This window comes from Theropithecus gelada, chromosome 18 (assembly GCF_003255815.1).
Source record: "Theropithecus gelada isolate Dixy chromosome 18, Tgel_1.0, whole genome shotgun sequence".
In the NCBI taxonomy this organism is placed as follows: domain Eukaryota; kingdom Metazoa; phylum Chordata; class Mammalia; order Primates; family Cercopithecidae; genus Theropithecus; species Theropithecus gelada.
The window spans coordinates 72,093,867-72,110,606 of NC_037686.1; the positions used below are offsets into that span (position 1 = coordinate 72,093,867).

A 16,740-nucleotide genomic window follows, 5' to 3' on the forward strand; every position below is an offset into this window, starting at 1 on the left:
AGAGCTGACGGTTATGCAGGGGACCTGTGTGCCATGATGAGACCACAGACCCAGCTCTCGACTCTGGACTGGCTCACTCTTCTGCAATCTAGTCTCCGTTTTGTTCCATGGCACCTGCACGTGTCATGCCAGATAGAGGTTGTGTGTTAATGTGTTCAGTTTTCTTATAATTTCAGCCTCTTGGGAGGGTAATAATTGTGTTGTATTCATTCCTGTACCTTATATTCCTGGCAAAATTCCAAGTAATGTTAAACTCAGTAAATGTTAAATGAACAAACACTCTTACACGTTATCTACGTGCCATGGAATACCTATCTCTTGAGGTATGTCCAAATTTATGGCTTCAGCCACTTGTATGATGAGTAGCTGAAACATTTCCTTCTGAGGCTTCATACTTACCGTAGCTTCTTCTCTCGAGAATGTTTTAAATGGCCGGTGAAATTAAATTGACATTGAACTTGATGCCTCCAACATATTTTACCAATAGAATAAATTACCTGAAAAGTCTGTTTTGTTTTTGTTTAGTACCCCTACTTCCACAAACTGAAATACGTTTACTATATATTCTGTGGTTCTTGTAAATTAGCAAGAGATGACTTATTTTTAAATTATCTTTCTTTAAAATTATGGGCACTTCACTGTAAATTGAAGACTTTGCAAACTTAGGAAGATAACACAGTAGGCTAAAAGTTCAGAAGATAAATTTATAGATCAGGAAACCCAGAGCAGAGGTAATACCAAGAAACCTCTGCCTGATTTCTTGATTGTGACGGTGGTGCCTCCTGAAGTGGAGAAGGGGTGTTTGCAGATAGCATGGTTTTACCGTCTTTAAAGAGTCAAAGCAGAGCATCAAGCACGTAAAGCTCTTTAGAAAATTACTTTTAAAAAATTAAACTAGACTTGTAATTAACAGATGTCGTGTAAAGTACAAGTGTCAACTGTAGCCCAGGCAGATTCTTCGCTGCGGAAGCAGCTTCTGCACTAGCTGGTCATTGTGGTGTCGCGATGTCCTTCCTTCCCAGTCTCCTCCGTCAGGCAGGCTTCCTCGATGTTGCCTGAATGACCAGCGTAAACGTGTATAATAGTGAGAAATAACCGACCTTTCTGTGTATTTCTACAACACAGCATGTGAGTTTGTGTGATTCTACTGAAGTAACTTGGGAGAAGCAAGCTTCCTTGGTAACCTTCCCTCCACTAACCATTACAGATGAGAGCAGGGCCGCCCGCCCGGGGTTGGGAAAGACCGTGTCCGAGGTGACGCAGGGTAGTTTTAGTTCAACGTCCAGACTCCATCACGCGGAGAACCACATGCAGAGCGTTTTGAGATTGAATGGTGACTCACCTGTTTGACTTATGAAGTACCTTCTGTAGTTTTCATGTCCATCTGGTTTAGACAGGTGCTTCAGTAGGATGTTACAAATTTTCCATGTTAATAGAATTATAAACACTTACAGACATGATTCGTGTTTGACAATAAGTTCACCATAAGAGAAAAGAAGCCCTCCATGAGCCCGGTCTTACACGAAAAGGGACGAAGTGTTTGGTGCCGATTCATCGTGTTTTGTGTCTGCCACTGTAAAATAACATTCAGGACTTCACCACGCGCTGTGTGACCTAAACGTGTCTCAGGCATGTAATCTTTGTCCTGTTTTCTTTTCCAAGGCTTTTTAGACCCCGAGAAGAAGCTTTTTTCTCATCGAATATTATCCAGGGATGAATGTATTGACCCGTTTTCTAAAACGGGAAACCTTAGGTATGTACCTGGCCACTCTCCTCAGAGAGACCTCTTGCTGTTCGTTTCCTGTTTCAAAAATCGCATCTTGAGATTTAGATCAGTATTTCTTTTCCTATTTCTTTTCTTTTCTTTTTTTTTTTTTTGAGACGGAGTCTTGCTCTGTCACCCAGGCTGGAGTGCAGTGGTGCGATCTCTGCTCACTGCAGGCTCTGCCTCCCAAGTTCCCGCTATTCTCCTGCCTCAGCCTCCTGACTTAGCTGGGACTACAGGTGCCCGCCACCTTGCCCAGCTAATTTTTTTTTTTTTTTTTACTTTCAGTACAGACGGGGTTTCACTGTATTAGCCAGGATGGTGTCTATCTCCTGACCTCATGATCCTCCCACCTCAGCCTCCCAAAGTGCTGGGATTACAGGCGTGAGCCATCGCACCCGTCCTAGAGCAGTATTTCTGTATTGATGTTTTTAAGGAATTTAACGTCCCCTCTCCAGGTTTCCTTGTTAGCCTCAGAGTACTTAGAAAGTTCCTTTCTAACCTGTACTCCCACTGTCTCCCAGGTTGCCTGAGCCCCGGTGCTTGTGCAGGGCACCCAGTCCAGGCTCTGCCCCGTCCCAACAGCCCCTCCCTGAAACCACCCTCGGGCTGGGCTTTTGCGTCTGTGGAGGCGGGGACTGTCATTCTCTCAGCCTCATCTCTGTCAGACGGCACCCATTCGAAGTCAGTCCGCCGCCTGACGTCGTGCATCTGTTTGCTTAACAACCCTGGCATGTGTGATCATTCTAGTCCCTTTAGCTCCGGGTTTTCATTCCTGTGCGAAGACTTGTGGTTGGAGAGGCAGGAGGCAGGGGTGCGTCAAGACTTGTGGTTGGGAGGCAGGAGGCAGGGGTGTGTCCCCACAGGAGGCCAGCTTTTGCCTCTGAGTATCCAGGGAATGACCAGGGCTCCTGGGGAACTCGGGGACTGGACTTTTGGGCCCAGAACCCAGGAGGGCAGGCGTAGGGATGGGATGGCATCAGGGAGGTGGCAGCCGAAAGGACCCGAGTGGGCAGAGGAATGTGGATAACCCCACCCCACGCACAAGTTCAGCAGCTCTGTGGGGCTCCTGGTTTAGGGGCAGTTCTTGACGTCAGCATCAGTATCTGAGGTTTATAGTTTTCTTAGGAGCTTGCCTGTGTTAATCCTACTGATAATTTATAAAATCCTAAGTCACATGACTTTTGCCCGTCTTTTTGCTTTTTGCCATTTCTTCCTTTCCATGAGCTCCAGAGCCGCCTCCTGTCAGCTCCTCTGAGCCTTTTTGACAGGGTGGCCCCTCCCTGCCCCTATGTAGAGACTTTTTTATATCCTTCTGTATTCTTTGGCGTTTCTTGCCCACTCTGTACGAGGAGTTTCCCCATTTCCACCCGGAAGTCCGTCCCTGCTGGTGCAGCGCATCAGGTGTGGCTTGTTCTCCCGAGGAGCCCTGGCAGTCGCCGATTCCTGGCTCACGGTGGCCGCCGCCTCCCAGTGCTTCGGTTTTTACATTTAGGGAGTCCACGCAGACTGTGAGGCCTATGCAAGCTGATGTTAACTAAGAAGAGACTCTGAAAGTATTTACTTCAGAAACCTCCTTTTTGCTAGTTAGCGCCAGAGTGAGCAGATTAATCAGGGCTAAAGAGAATGAGAGGTGCTGTTAGTGACGTGTTAAGTGGAAAGGCCACCTGAAGGCAGAATGATAGGATCGAATGGGGACACGCCCAGGATAGGCCCTAGTGGCGGGCACTGTGGTTTGCATGGAGGTAGCTGTAGGTCCACGTAGAAATTCTGCATCGGCAGTAGATGTGGTTTTTGTTTTTTTGTTTTTGAGATGGTCTAACTCTGTTGCCCAGACCTAAGTGCAGTAGGGTGGTCTCAGCTCCCCACAGCCTTGACTTCCTGGGCTCAAGCTATCCTCCCACTTCAGCCTTCTGAGTAGCTGGGACTACAGGTGCACACCACCACACCCGGCTAACTTCTGTATTTTTTGTAGAGACGGGGTCTTACCGTGTTGCTCAGGCTGGTCTCAGGCTCCGAGGCTCAAGCGGCCCTCCCAAAGCGCTGGAATTCCAGGCCTGAGCCACACAGCCCATCCCGGGCTGTTTTCAGAGTCAGCAAATTCTGGCCTTTAGGCTACGCAGCCTGGTTTGTACACGAAGTTTTATTGGAACATGGCCACGCCCACGCGGTCAGAGTTAGGTTTCATCCTTGTGGCCCTTCATGCCTGAAGTAGTGACTCTGGCGCTTTAAGAAACAGTTTGCGAACTCCGGCTTAAAGGAGAATCAGAAGCAGTGGAGAAGATGTTACTGAGGTTTAAATGTGACCCAAACAGAAAGGGCTTCGGGGCGGTTGGTGTCAGTTTCTGATGAACCTGCTGTCTGTTGGTTACATGTGGGTTAGAATCTTAAACTCTTTTCATTATTATTTTGTGTGAATTATGCATTTTCACTTGTAGAAACCTCTTTCCTTGTGGAGACTCAATGGTTTGCATTATTGATGATCGAGAAGACGTCTGGAAGTTTGCCCCCAATCTGATAACTGTGAAGAAATACGTGTACTTCCAGGGCACAGGCGACATGAATGCGCCCCCTGGGTCCCGAGACTCTCAGACGAGAAAGAAAGGTGGGTAACCTGCTTCCTGATTCTCTAGAATTTACATTTGCTTATTGTTTAGCTCTTCTTATTTCTTTTTTTTTTTTTTTTTTTTTTTTTTTTTTTTTGAGGGGTATTCTCGCTCTGTCGCCCAGGCTGGAGTGCAGTGGCCGGATCTCAGCTCACTGCAAGCTCCGCCTCCCGGGTTCACGCCATTCTCCTGCCTCAGCCTCCCGAGTAGCTGGGACTACAGGCGCCGCCACCTCGCCCGCTAGTTTTTTGTATTTTTTAGTAGAGACGGGGTTTCACCGTGTTAGCCAGGATGGTCTCAATCTCCTGACCTCGTGATCCGCCCGTCTCGGCCTCCCAAAGTGCTGGGACTACAGGCTTGAGCCACCGCGCCCGGCCAACTCTTCTTATTTCTTGTCTCTATTTTGACTGCTCTAAATTCAAGATACACTTTGATTTTTTATTTGTATTTCAATAGAGGTTATTGGATTTATTTATATAGTACTGGAAAACAGGATATTATGTCGTTTTGATTTGGGCTTTAAAAAAAATGGCCCTCACTTAAGCGTTTTCCCAGTTGAATAAAAACTAAAGGATACTGTTTAACCTAACATGTGAATAACTCCTTTCATCCCAGTTTTCCTTAAACGCACGCCTGTGCCTCGGGCCATGGCATTCTGTAGAGAGAGCGAATGTGGGGGCAGTGGCTGTGCAGGGAAGAACCGTCCCCAGAGTGCAGTGTTCAGGCCCGGTGCTGGCTGGGGCCCAGAGAGCAGCGTGTTTTAACCTGTCAGGCAGGCCTGCAGCTGACGTCCGCCCTGTGAAAAGTTAAGTGTTTTTGACCCTTAGTTTTTAAAAAAAAATATTTCGAGGCATACATTTGCTGCTCTAGTCACTAAAATGGAACTTGGAGGTTGAAACCAGAAGAGGGTGGGACTGGGGTCGTTCCTGTAGGAGGCAGAGGCTTTCACCAGATGGCTGGGGTCAGCGTGGAGTTGCTGACTTCCTCCAGACCGGGGCTTGGGAAACTGTGGCCACGGTGGCGCCAGGTCTGCAGCCTGGAGACCTCCAGTTGTTCTTATAGACGGAGGATCCTTCCTCCCCCAAATCCAGAGCTTTTTGAGTTGCCCGCATGGTGCTTAAAGGAAATACTCATTGGAGCATTTTGGATTTTTCAGATTTGGGATGTTCAAGTGGTAAGTTTAACGCAAATACTCCAAACTCAGAAAAACATTCAGTGTCCAAAACATCTGTGGCCCCATGCACTTCGGGTAAGGGGTGCTCACCCCGTCAGGCTCTTCACAGCAAGGTTGCCAAGGCCTGGTCCAGAGGGCGGCAGAGTTCACAGCCATGAAGAAGGGTGCTGCTTTAACTTGGAATGTTATTTAACGTTTAATGCTGAATCGCGGTAACTTTTCCTTTTGCATGCATATTTAGTAAATCATTCTTCTCGAGGCACCGAGATCGCAGAGCAAGCTCCGCCCGTGAGAGAGCCCGAGGGGGGAACGCAGGCCCCTGGAGTGGAGCCCAGCAATGGCCTGGAGAAGCCGGCGCAGGAGCTGAACGGCAGTGAGGCTACCGCCCCACAGGACTTGCCCCGCCCCAGGAAACCGGACGAGAGGGACACCTGGCCCGCTGCCCAGGCCCCCACCAGCAGCGGAGAGCTGGCAGGCACTCCTGAGCCCCAAGGATCCTGTGTGCAGCGTGGCCGGGCGGCACCGGGACAGCGGCCTGCCCAGGGTGCCACGGGCACTGACCTGGACTTCGACTTATCCAGCGACAGCGAGAGCAGCAGTGAGTCCGAGGGCACGAAGTCTCCCTCCTCCGCCTCTGGCGGCGAAAGTGAGGGGAGAAGCCGGCCGAAGCTGAAGGCGGAGGAGAACCCGGCTCCAGAGGGAGCCGGGGCGCTGGCTCAGGGCAGTTCCCTGGAGCCGGCGCGGCCTGCAGCACTGAGTCTCCCCGGAGAGGCCCCAGACAAGGGGCCCGAGCTGGGTGGGCAGGAGGAGGGCGAGCGGGACGGCCTCTGCGGCCTGGGCAATGGCTGTGCCGACAGGAAGGAGGCGGAGACCGAGTCACAGAACAGCGAGCTGTCGGGCGTCACCGCGGGCGAGTCCCTGGACCAGAGTGTGGAGGAGGAGGAGGAGGAGGACACGGACGAGGATGACCACCTCATCTACCTGGAGGAGATCCTGGTCCGTGTGCACACCGACTACTACGCCAAGTACGACCGCTTCCTCAACAAGGAGATCGAGGAGGCGCCGGATATCCGCAAGATCGTGCCGGAACTGAAGAGCAAGGTGCTGGCTGATGTGGCCATAATTTTCAGTGGGCTGCACCCGACAAACTTCCCGATAGAGAAGACGCGGGAGCATTACCACGCCACGGCGCTGGGAGCGAAGATCCTCACTCGGCTGGTGCTGAGCCCCGACGCCCCTGACAGGGCCACGCACCTGATCGCCGCGCGGGCTGGTGAGTGCTGCCTCCCTGTGCCCCGGGCGTGGTCAGGCCCGCCGTCTTCTTGCAGGCAGTCCTTCGAGCTGGCGTTGCTGTTCATCTCACATTCAACTTTTAGAAACGTTTCCCAGAATCACCATCTTTTAAGAATAGATCATGACGTTGGGTGAAATTCGAGTTCGGGCACATTCATGCTTTCGGACCGCAGTCGTCACGCACAGTGTTGGGTGGTGTGAGTTACTCACGTGCGGTGTAGAAAGTTCAGCCCTTCTCGCTGGAGTGAGCCACGGCTGGATTGGAGAGCAGGGAATCAGCGACGGGGTGAGTGAGCCGTGGCTGGATTGGAGAGCAGGGAATCAGCGACGGGGTGAGTGAGCCACGGCTGGATTGGAGAGCAGGGAATCAGCGACGGGGTGAGTGAGCCACGGCTGGACGGGGTGAGTGAGCCATGGCTGGATTGGAGAGCAGGGAATCAGCGACGGGGTGAGTGAGCCGTGGCTGGATTGGAGAGCAGGGAATCAGTGATGGGGTGAGTGAGCTGTGGCTGGATTGGAGAGCAGGGAATCAGTGATGGGGTGAGTGAGCCGTGGCTGGATTGGAGAGCAGGGAATCAGCGATGGGGTGAGTGAGCCATGGCTGGATTAGAGAACAGGGAATCAGCGATGGGGTGTAGTGGAGAAACTCCAGGCAGGAACAGGATGTGGGGCCCTCAGTTCGCAGGGTTGACAAACCCTCTGAGTTAGAAAACTAAGTGCAAAGTTTCGGCTGAAACGTGCGTAGAAGGACACGTTGTGGCTGGGAGAGCGGAGGACAGGCCTGCTGTCTCCTGATGGTGAAACCTGTCCCAGACAGGGCAGGCTGCTCTGACACGTTGACAGGTCTGCCGAATAAAACAGACCCTTTCAGCGATAGGTGAATCTTGAAGGAAGACTTGCACCCCAGTGCTTAAAAAACCCAAATATCTCAGTATTCTAGTTATTCTGTGAAAATGCTCCCATAAGCACCTGGATTTTCCCCGAATGAAGATTTTGCCTAAATCACTTCAGGTTCTGCTCCTCCAATTGCGCTTCCTGTCCTGGCGGCATTTCCTGAGAGGGCTTCTCAGTGAGTGGCCCCGCCTCCAGGGCTCAGGATAGCCTTGTGGGGTGAGCTCATCCCTGTCCACGCACGCTCCCTGACGGCAAGTGTGGTCTTATTTGAGGCCACGCCTCTAGTCCGTGTCATGTGGTGTTGGACATGCATGTGCTCAGTAAAGCGTTTGAATCAAGGGTACATGGAAGGTTCCATCTCCGTGTGAAATAGGCAGGTGCTGGCTGCAGGGCAGGGGCAGGCTTTCCGTGGAGCCCAGTGAAACCCTTGATCCCAGGAGAAAGCCAAGCCCTGGCCTCCCACGGGCAGTCAGGCCCTTCTCTCCTGAGCGTGGAGCCGGGCCAGGCCACGGTCCTCCTTGGCTCCTCAGGTGCCCGTCTGCCCTGCCTCATGTCTGCCCAGCTCCTGACCCTTCTCTCCTGTGCATGGAGCCAGGCCAGACCGGGGTCCTCCTGAGCCCCTCGGGTGCCCATCTGCCCTGCCCCGTGAGTGCCCAGCTCCTGGCCCTTTTCTCCTGAGCTTGGAGGTGGGCCAGGCTGGGGTCCTCCTTGGCCCCTCGGGTGCCCATTTGCCCTGCCCTGTGTCTGCCCAGCTCTTGACCCTTCTTTCGCTTTCCTTCCTTCCCCCTGAATTGTGCTCACGTTTCTTTTTGCTTCGGTGTTTGTGGCCTCACTGTTGAGGGGCCTTCCTGAACACATGCTCACGTCACCTGCTGTGCCCAGCTCCTCGTCTGAGATCCACCACTTCCCACTATGGCTGCTTATCCCTGGCTTGGGAGATGGGAACCTGCAGTGGGCAGCCCTGGTGGGGTGCAGCCGAGTGAGGGCCCTGAGCCCTGGCGGGGTGCAGCCAGGTGAGGGCCCTGAGCCCTGGTGGGGTGCAGCCGGGTGAGGGCCCTGAGCCCTGGTGGGGTGCAGCCGGGTGAGGGCCCTGAGGCCTGGTGGGGTGCAGCCGGGTGAGGGCCCTGAGCCCTGGTGGGGTGCAGTCGGGTGAGGGCCCTGAGCCCTGGTGGGGTGCAATCGGGTGAGGGCCCTGAGCCCTGGTGGGGTACAATCGGGTGAGGGCCCTGGTGGGGTGCACTTGGGTGAGGGTCCTGGTGGGGTGCAGTCAGGTGAGGGCCCTGGTGGGGTGCAGCCGGGTGAGGGCCCTGGTGGGGTGCAGCCGGGTGAAGGCCCCGAGTCCTGGTGATTGCAGCCGGGTGAGGGCCCTGAGCCCTGGTTGGATGCAGTCGGGTGAGGGCCCTGGTGGGGTGCAGCTAGGTGAAGGCCCCGAGTCCTGGTGATTGCAGCCAGGTGAGGGGGCCCTGGGCCCTGGTGGGGTGCAGTTAGGTGAGGGCCCTGGTGGGTGCAGCCAGATGTGGGCCCTGAGCCTCCAGTGCTGGCCAAGACAGCCTGACGAAGCCGGGTCTCCCGCAGGCACAGAGAAGGTGCTGCAGGCGCAGGAGTGCGGACACCTGCACGTGGTCAACCCTGACTGGCTGTGGAGTTGCCTGGAGCGCTGGGACAAGGTGGAGGAGCAGCTCTTCCCGCTCAGGGACGACCACACCAAGGCACAGAGGTGGGTCCTCGCCGCACGCAGCACATCCCTGCCAGGCGTTCCCTCGCCAGACAGCTGTTTGTTCACACACCTAGGCAATGCCCGCCAGGTGTCCCTGGGAGCCTGCTCTGGGTCGCCGGGACGCCCCGCTCATGGCCCTTGTTCCCTTCCTCCGACAGGGAGAGCAGTCCTGCAGCCTTTCCCGACCGGGAGGGTGTGCCCCCCACCACCTTGTTCCACCCGATGCCGGTTCTTCCCAAGGCCCAGCCTGGCCCCGAGGTTCGAATCTACGACTCCAACACAGGGAAGCTCATCAGGACGGGCGCCCGGGGGCCCCCAGCGCCCCCCAGCTCCTTACCCCTCCACCAGGAGCCCTCTTCCTTCAGGTACATGGCGGCGCAGCCACTGCCCCCAGCTAGTGAGGGCTCTTCAAGCTTGCTGCTCTGGTCCGTTAGGGGGATGGCGCCAGTTGCCCAACGTGAGGGCGGGTGGAGGCTGCAGACGGTGACTCCCGCTTCCACCTTGTGGGAACGCCGCCCCCACTGGCTCTCTCGGGTCCTTTTGTTCTTCTGTCCTCTCTTGGTTCCCAAAACTGAAACAAAACCCTACAACCAGCTTCTCAGATGTTGTCCAGGCACCTGCATGTGCACACCTGTGGCCGCCCCGCAGAGCACTCGGTCCTGGGAACACTCAGCAGAGGATGGGCAGAGCAGGGCTGGTTTCGAGCCCCCGCCCCTGTCGCCTCGCCGGCTGCTCTCTGCCGGCTCCACGTTTGTTGCTCTGCCAGACCCTGGGCTGCCGTCTTTGTTTCCACACAGAGCAGGCGCAGGGGTGGTGGCAGTGGCGGTTGGCAAACAGCACCGTGAGGAAGGGAAACTTGACTGGACTGGAAGGCGTTGGTAGCCGGGATCTGTGCTGCCCTGGAGAGGGGAAATTGCAGGCCCCGGGGGATGCTTCCTGCGCACGTGGCCTCTGTGCCTGTTTACCGGTGTGGACCGGAGATCAGCCCTCAGCCTGAGGTTGTGGCCCCCGCAGACCCCATGGGACATTCTTGGAGATTTAAATGAGTCTTTGTTCTGTGGTTGTTGCTTTGAAATTCAACCAAAAGTTTAACTAGATTAAACTTGACCCAGGCGAGGAGCACCCACCAAGACCTGGTGTGTGTTCACCCCTGGAAGCCCTCTGACAGGTCACAACGCCTCAAATCCTGCGACGGGTGCAGAACGCAGGCTGCTGGAGGGAGACGGGTGCTCATGGTTAATGGGGAGATGGAGAGGTACGACTTGGTGTCCTTTTCGAGCCCTTGCAGCATCCAGCACTGTCCCTGCGTGGGGACGCTGAGGCCCGGAGTGCATGGCCCTCCCAGGTCGGGAGCAGGGGTGGCCAGAGCGTGGCCTTTGCACAGTGGGCGGCAGCTCCCGAGCCTGGGTGGGCAGGTGAGTGAGGAGGCCCCGCCAGGCACCACGACAAAGCCCCGTCAGCTTTCGGGAGAGGCCACTCCCTCTGGAAACGCGCTCTGGTTCCTCCCAGGTTTTCTGTTTTTAGATTGTGTTTTGTCTTTTGTGATTCTAGAGAGTAGCGTGTGCCCCTTTTGGCTGATTTCACAGCCCTTGAGGTCACGGTGGGGAGTGTTGCTAAGAGGAGGAGTCGGGTTGGGCGACTGGGAGGTGGGCAGGTGCAGGGTGGCCTCCTGTGCGGCAGCCTGGCAACGCGCTGGGACCTGGGGGATGGGGGGTTTGGGATGAATCCGAGGTTCTCCATTCTGATGACAGGGAAGAGGATCCCCAGCCACACAGTGATGATGTCATCCCGAAGGATAGGAAGACATTCTGGTGACAGTGTCACCTCCCGTCGTTAGGAAGGCGCCGGGTGGTGATGTCACCTCCCGTCGTGTCCTGGTGACGATGTCGTCGCCTGTCATTAAGAAGGCGTCCTGATGGTGACGTTGTTTCTGGTCGTTAGAAAGGCTTCCTGTCCGGGCTGGTTGGGCTTTTAACACGAGGTGTCTTTCCAACACTGCTGCTCTAGCTCTTCGGGGCCGACAGGCGCCTGCAGTTCAGTTTGTTTCTGATGCTGACGACCCACAGTTGGCATCAGGCCTTGAGTCTGCGGGCTCAGTCCCTCGTCTGAGGGTTGCCCTTGTCTCGGACCCCCAAGCCCCTCATCGTCCAGCTTGGCCACAGGGTTGGGGGTCCCCAGACACAGACTTGTACAGTTTTGATCATCTGCTGAATCAGCTCACGAAACTTTGGAAAACATTTCACTCAGCAGTACCAGTTTATTTTAAAGGCTCAAGAACAGCCAAATGAGGGGGTGCAAGGGGCAGGGTCCAGAAGGGCCGTGAGCACGGCGCGTGTCCCCCCCGGAAGCTCTGCGTCCTTCCGTCTGTGGCGAAGGCATGGCTGATCCCACCCACTACCCACTTGCTCCTGCAAAGCCTTCTGGTGACCAGCCCTGCCCTGAAGTTGCTCAGGCCCAGCCCACAGCCCCTCACCGCAGCGGTGATTCCAGGGGCTGGGAACAGGTCTCTCCGTAAATCACGGCTTCGTCCTTTGATGCTACTCTCATTCCTTCATTTAACTCAGTTAATTCCAGCTCTCCAGCCAGTTGACAAAGCTCCTGGACTCTGCTGAGAACAGCGTGGTGGAGCCTGGCCTGTGGGGTTGCTGTGGGCCAGTCAGTGAACAGGCCAGCACCACCTAGAGCCGAATGATGCAGAGACCCCGTAGCTAGGAAGTCAGGGTCTGTTGTGTGCTGTAATTCTAATCAGTAGCAGCATGATGGCAGGACAGATACATGCGTTGAAGTGACACTGCTGAGATTTAGCTTTGGAATTGCAGTTTTGCAAAACGCTCACATAGTTTAAAGCAGCCACACGATCAGTACCGTGAAGAGCACCTGTTCTTTAGACGCTGCTTTTCATACTGTTGACTGAAATGTTCAGGGGCTGGCACTGTAGTCCCAGTGCTTTGGGAGGTGGACCCACAAGGATCGCTTGAGCTCAGGAGTTCAAGGCTGCAGTGAGCTGTGACCGCGCCCTGCGCTCCATCCTGGGCCGCAGAGTGAGAGCCTGTCTCAGAAAAAAATTTTTTTTTGTAATTAAAAGTAAAATCACAAACCTTTGACTTATTTTTTCTTCAGTATTTTTATTTATTTATTTTTTTGAGACGGAGTCTTGGTCTGTTGCCCAGGCTGGAGTGCAGTGGTGCAATCTTGGCTCATGGCAACCTCCGCCTCTCAGGTTCAAGCAATTCTCATGCCTCGGCCTCTTCAGCAGCTGGAATTACAGGCACATGCCACCACGCCCGGCTAATTTGTGTATTTTTAGTAGAGACAGGGTTTCACCATGTTGCCCAGGTTGGTCTCAAGCTCCTGTCCTCATTGTCTTAAAACTATGCAAAGTGGTTAAAGATTAGATACAAAACTGGTTTTTTAATAATTCAGCCTTGCTTGAAGTGAGCTAGGAATTTCTAAGATCAATGAGAAAAAAATAATTGTTACCTGAAAACATACTTGCAGATAGTAAGCTGAATTTGAATAAAGTCAAACACTTTTACTTGAGTGACACTAATAATATGGCAACCAATAACTGTGTATGTGTTCTGAAATGTGTATAGTTTACGTCAACAGTAGCAGTTCAGAACGTTTCGAATGGCACGTCATAAACCACCGTTCAGCTCTGCCTGTCTTTTGTAAGCAAGACGCACGCTGGGCTGCATGCAGTTCATTGGAATAAGTTGACTTTTGCTGTTTTTAATCTGAAAGTGTAATTTGCACCAAAATACCAATATTACTTCAGTTAATACCAGCTCATTTATATGAGTGGATGTTAATGTGATTTGTTAGGTTGTGATAATCATCAGTTTGGTGGCGGGAAGCAGCATTGCTGTGGCCGCGGCAGCGGGCCACCTGGCCTGGGTGATTGCAGGCGGGCACACCTTTGCCACATTAAGGAAATGTCTCTCCTTTCACTTGGACGTGTTGGAAACTGAGTTCTCCTAAAATGAGCCTGGGTTCTGCTTTTTGATAGTTTTCAAAATTGATGGAACTACCTATTTATATTAGAAAAAAGGAATGTCTGTTTGAAGGTCTCCTTCCCCAGGCTGGACATGGTGCTGACAGTCTGAGGAAATGGGACCGGCCGGCAGGCGTTCTGTGGGGCTTTGCTGCTGCAGTGAGGACCTGGGCCTGTGTGGCTCGGCCACGCCTCTGGTCACACCCTACCTTTTCTCTGGAGGCCTCCTCCTTGGAGGAACCGGCAGAGTGGTTTCTTATGGTTTAATCCAAGAGTCCCCCCTGCTTGTTTGAGTTCGTGTGGCGCCTGCCCAGTCCCCTGCACTACATAGACCTGTGTCCGCAGTGCCCCTCCACGTGTGGACCCCTGGTGCCTGCAGGATCACTCCGCCTGTACAGACGAGTCCAGTGTGGTCTCCTGCAGCCACCCTCACACCTTGTAACAGCGCTGGTGTGGTTCCGCCGTGGCACCCCGTCTCAAGGTGGGTTCCACGCCTGAGCGGCCCCAGGCCTCATCTCTTGCATGCATTGGTTGCCCAGTTTCCCCGTAGCACCCCATCTTACGGTGAGGCCCGCACCTGCGCGGCCCCAGGCCTCATCTGTTGTGTGCATTGGTTGTGCTGCTGTGGAGGTGGCCCCGTCGCCCACCATCCTAAGAGTGGTGGTTCCTCGTTCTGTTCCCGGAACCCTGTGTAGACCCCATTGTGACAGGACGCTCGGCGGTGAGGGCGGTTGGCCCTTCATCCCTGGACTGGTCCTCATCTAAGGCTTTGAATGTTGTACATTTTTTCTAATTCTGGCTTTGAGCTTTTTGGTGCTGGGCTGGCAGCCTGGCTCACTGTGGACCTGCAGGGGAGTGGGAACGTTCAGTTTTTTGGTTAAACTTTTTGAGATATTTGTAGATTGACATGCAGTGATAATGCAGAGAGGCCCTTTGGACCCTTTATCCCGTTTCCCCTGTGGTTGCCTCTTGTGAAAGTGGGGAACAAGCTCATCACTGGGACCCACAGGGGCTCATCCAGACAGAAAGACAGAACCCTCACCAGCTCCCCTGCAGCCCTCACGGCCTCAGCCACTTCCCCTCCCTGACCCTTGGCCCTCCACCTGCTGTCCCTCCCTGACCCTTGGCCCTCCACCTGCTGTCCCTCCCTGACCCTTGGCCCTCCACCTGCTGTCCCTCCCTGCACCGTGCCCTCTGCGGAGTGCTGTGGACGGTGGTCGGCAGCCTTCTGGAGTTGACCCTTCTCCCTCGGCCGGTTCCTGGAGCCTCTGCGCCCCTCGTTCATGTCCTCCTCTCGCTGAGCCGTGTCTCGTGGTGTGTGGAGGGGCCGTCTGTGGCTTCACCATTCCCCGTTTCAGGGATATTTGGGTTGTCTCCAGCCTTTGCTCTAAATGTTTGCACAGGTTGAGCATCTCATCCAAAAATCCAAAATCAGAAATGCTCCAAGATCCGCACCTTTCTGAGCAGTGACGTGGCCCTGGAAGGAGATGCTCATCTGAGCATTCGGATTTGGGGTCACCGGTTGCAGATGCTCAGCCCGTAAGTGTAACACAGATATTTCAAAATTCAAAAATCCAAAGTAGACAACACTTTCGGTCTCAGGCGTGTTGGATGTGGGATACTTAGCCTATATAAGTTTTTATTTCTTTGGGATAAATGTCCAGTGGTAGGTACAGTTGCTAAATTGGATGGTGAGTGTGTGTTTAGCTTTTTAAAGAAAGTGCCAGACCCTTTTCTGGAATACCTGCATCATCATCTCACATTTTCAGTGGTGGTGAGTGACCCAGGTGGCGTGGCCAGTGCTGTTTATTGCAGCTGTTCTGATAGGTGTGTCCTGAGCTGGTTGTGGCTGTGACTTGCATTTCTGTGGTGAATAATGCCACTGAACATCACCTCCTGTGTGTGTTCCATCTGCTAGTCCTTGGTTGGCTGTGCGGCTTACAAATCCTTTCCTCCCAGGCAGCAACTTGACTTCTCTGAGACCTCAGAGGTGGGGTGTTTGGCTGGTGTCGAGCAGTTATCACAGGTTTTTAACATTTAATTGAAACATTTAATTCAGTTTAAAATAACAGTGCAGTTGGCCCTTTGAACAACACTGCTTTGAACTGTGTGTGTCCAGTCATACGTAAATGGGTGTTTCAGCCAAATGCAGATGGGAAGCGCGTGTTCGCTGGATGGGAAGCGTGTGTTCACGGAGGGCCGAGGCGAAGACTGGACTTTGACAAGGCTCAGGAAGTCCTGAATTCCAGTCAGGCAGATCATCCTCTAGAGGGTCTTCGGCAGAGCAAAAGTTTTTAATTTTCACAAGATTCTATTGATCACTTCTTTCTTTCAGGAATCATGCTCTTGATGTGAAGTTAACTAGTAGCCTAGTCCCAGATCCCGGAGATTTTCTTGATGTTTTATCCTGAAAGATCTGTCGTCTTTCATCTCACACCTCAGCCCGCGATGCTCCTGAGGTTGGTTTTCTGGCCCCAGCCACATTGCCGCGGGCGCTGTCTTCCGCCACGGCGGCTTCTGCCCCAGCGTCTCAAGTGTGCTCAGGTGCACCTGTGTGGTCTGTTCCTGGGTTTTCTGCCCGGAGATGCCCTTGATCAAGTTGGATTTCCTGTTTTCTGTGAGTTGTTAACACCAGTGGGTGTTGCATTTTTTCGGTGTTTGTTGATTGATATTCTGGTGTCTGTGGTTTTTCTTCTTTTGCCTGTCAGTATGCGGTGGTCACATTGACTGATTTTTGGACATGAAAACAACCTTGCAACCCAGAAACCAATCCCCTTGGTTGTGGTGTATAGTAACTGTGATGCACTTCTGTGAAGTGTCTTCATGTTGATGTTGAGAGGCCTGTGGGGCTGCACTTGTCACATTGTGTGCCGTCTGTCCCTGGGTTTGTTGTGGCTCGGTGGCCTCCCGTGGTGAGGTGGGAAGCGTCCACCCTCTAGCATCCCTGGTCAGACTGTAGACTTGCCCCTTCCTTTCACTTATTTGGGAGAATTCTCCAGTGAGACCGTCTGGTCCTGGAGATTTTATTTTTGCAGATTTAAAATTTCTTATTCATTTTCCTTAATAGTTACAGGGCTTTTCACAGGACCTGTTGTGTTCGGGTGAGTTGTGGTTGGTTCTTTTTTTTGAAGGAATTGCTCCACTTACCTCTATTTTTTTTTTTTTTTTTTTTTTTTTGGTTTTCAGCCTCCTTATTTCTTACCTTCCTTCTGCTTGCTTTGGGATTATTTTTTATGACTTGTTTCGACAGTCAGGTGTGGTCTAGAGAACCAGAGCGGAGTCTCCGGTGCTTGCCTG

General features: G+C 53.3%; 1 protein-coding gene across 1 annotated transcript in view; it reads left to right on the forward strand.

Moving 5' to 3' along the window:
- Window positions 1-16,740, forward strand: part of CTDP1 (CTD phosphatase subunit 1) — a 64,941-nt gene that overhangs the window by 29,447 nt on the left and 18,754 nt on the right. Inside the window, exons 6-10 of the mRNA XM_025365037.1 lie at window positions 1,663-1,753; window positions 4,204-4,370; window positions 5,787-6,818; window positions 9,308-9,449; window positions 9,608-9,814. Coding sequence (XP_025220822.1) covers window positions 1,663-1,753; window positions 4,204-4,370; window positions 5,787-6,818; window positions 9,308-9,449; window positions 9,608-9,814 — 1,639 coding nt within the window. The remainder of the gene's footprint in view (window positions 1-1,662; window positions 1,754-4,203; window positions 4,371-5,786; window positions 6,819-9,307; window positions 9,450-9,607; window positions 9,815-16,740) is intronic.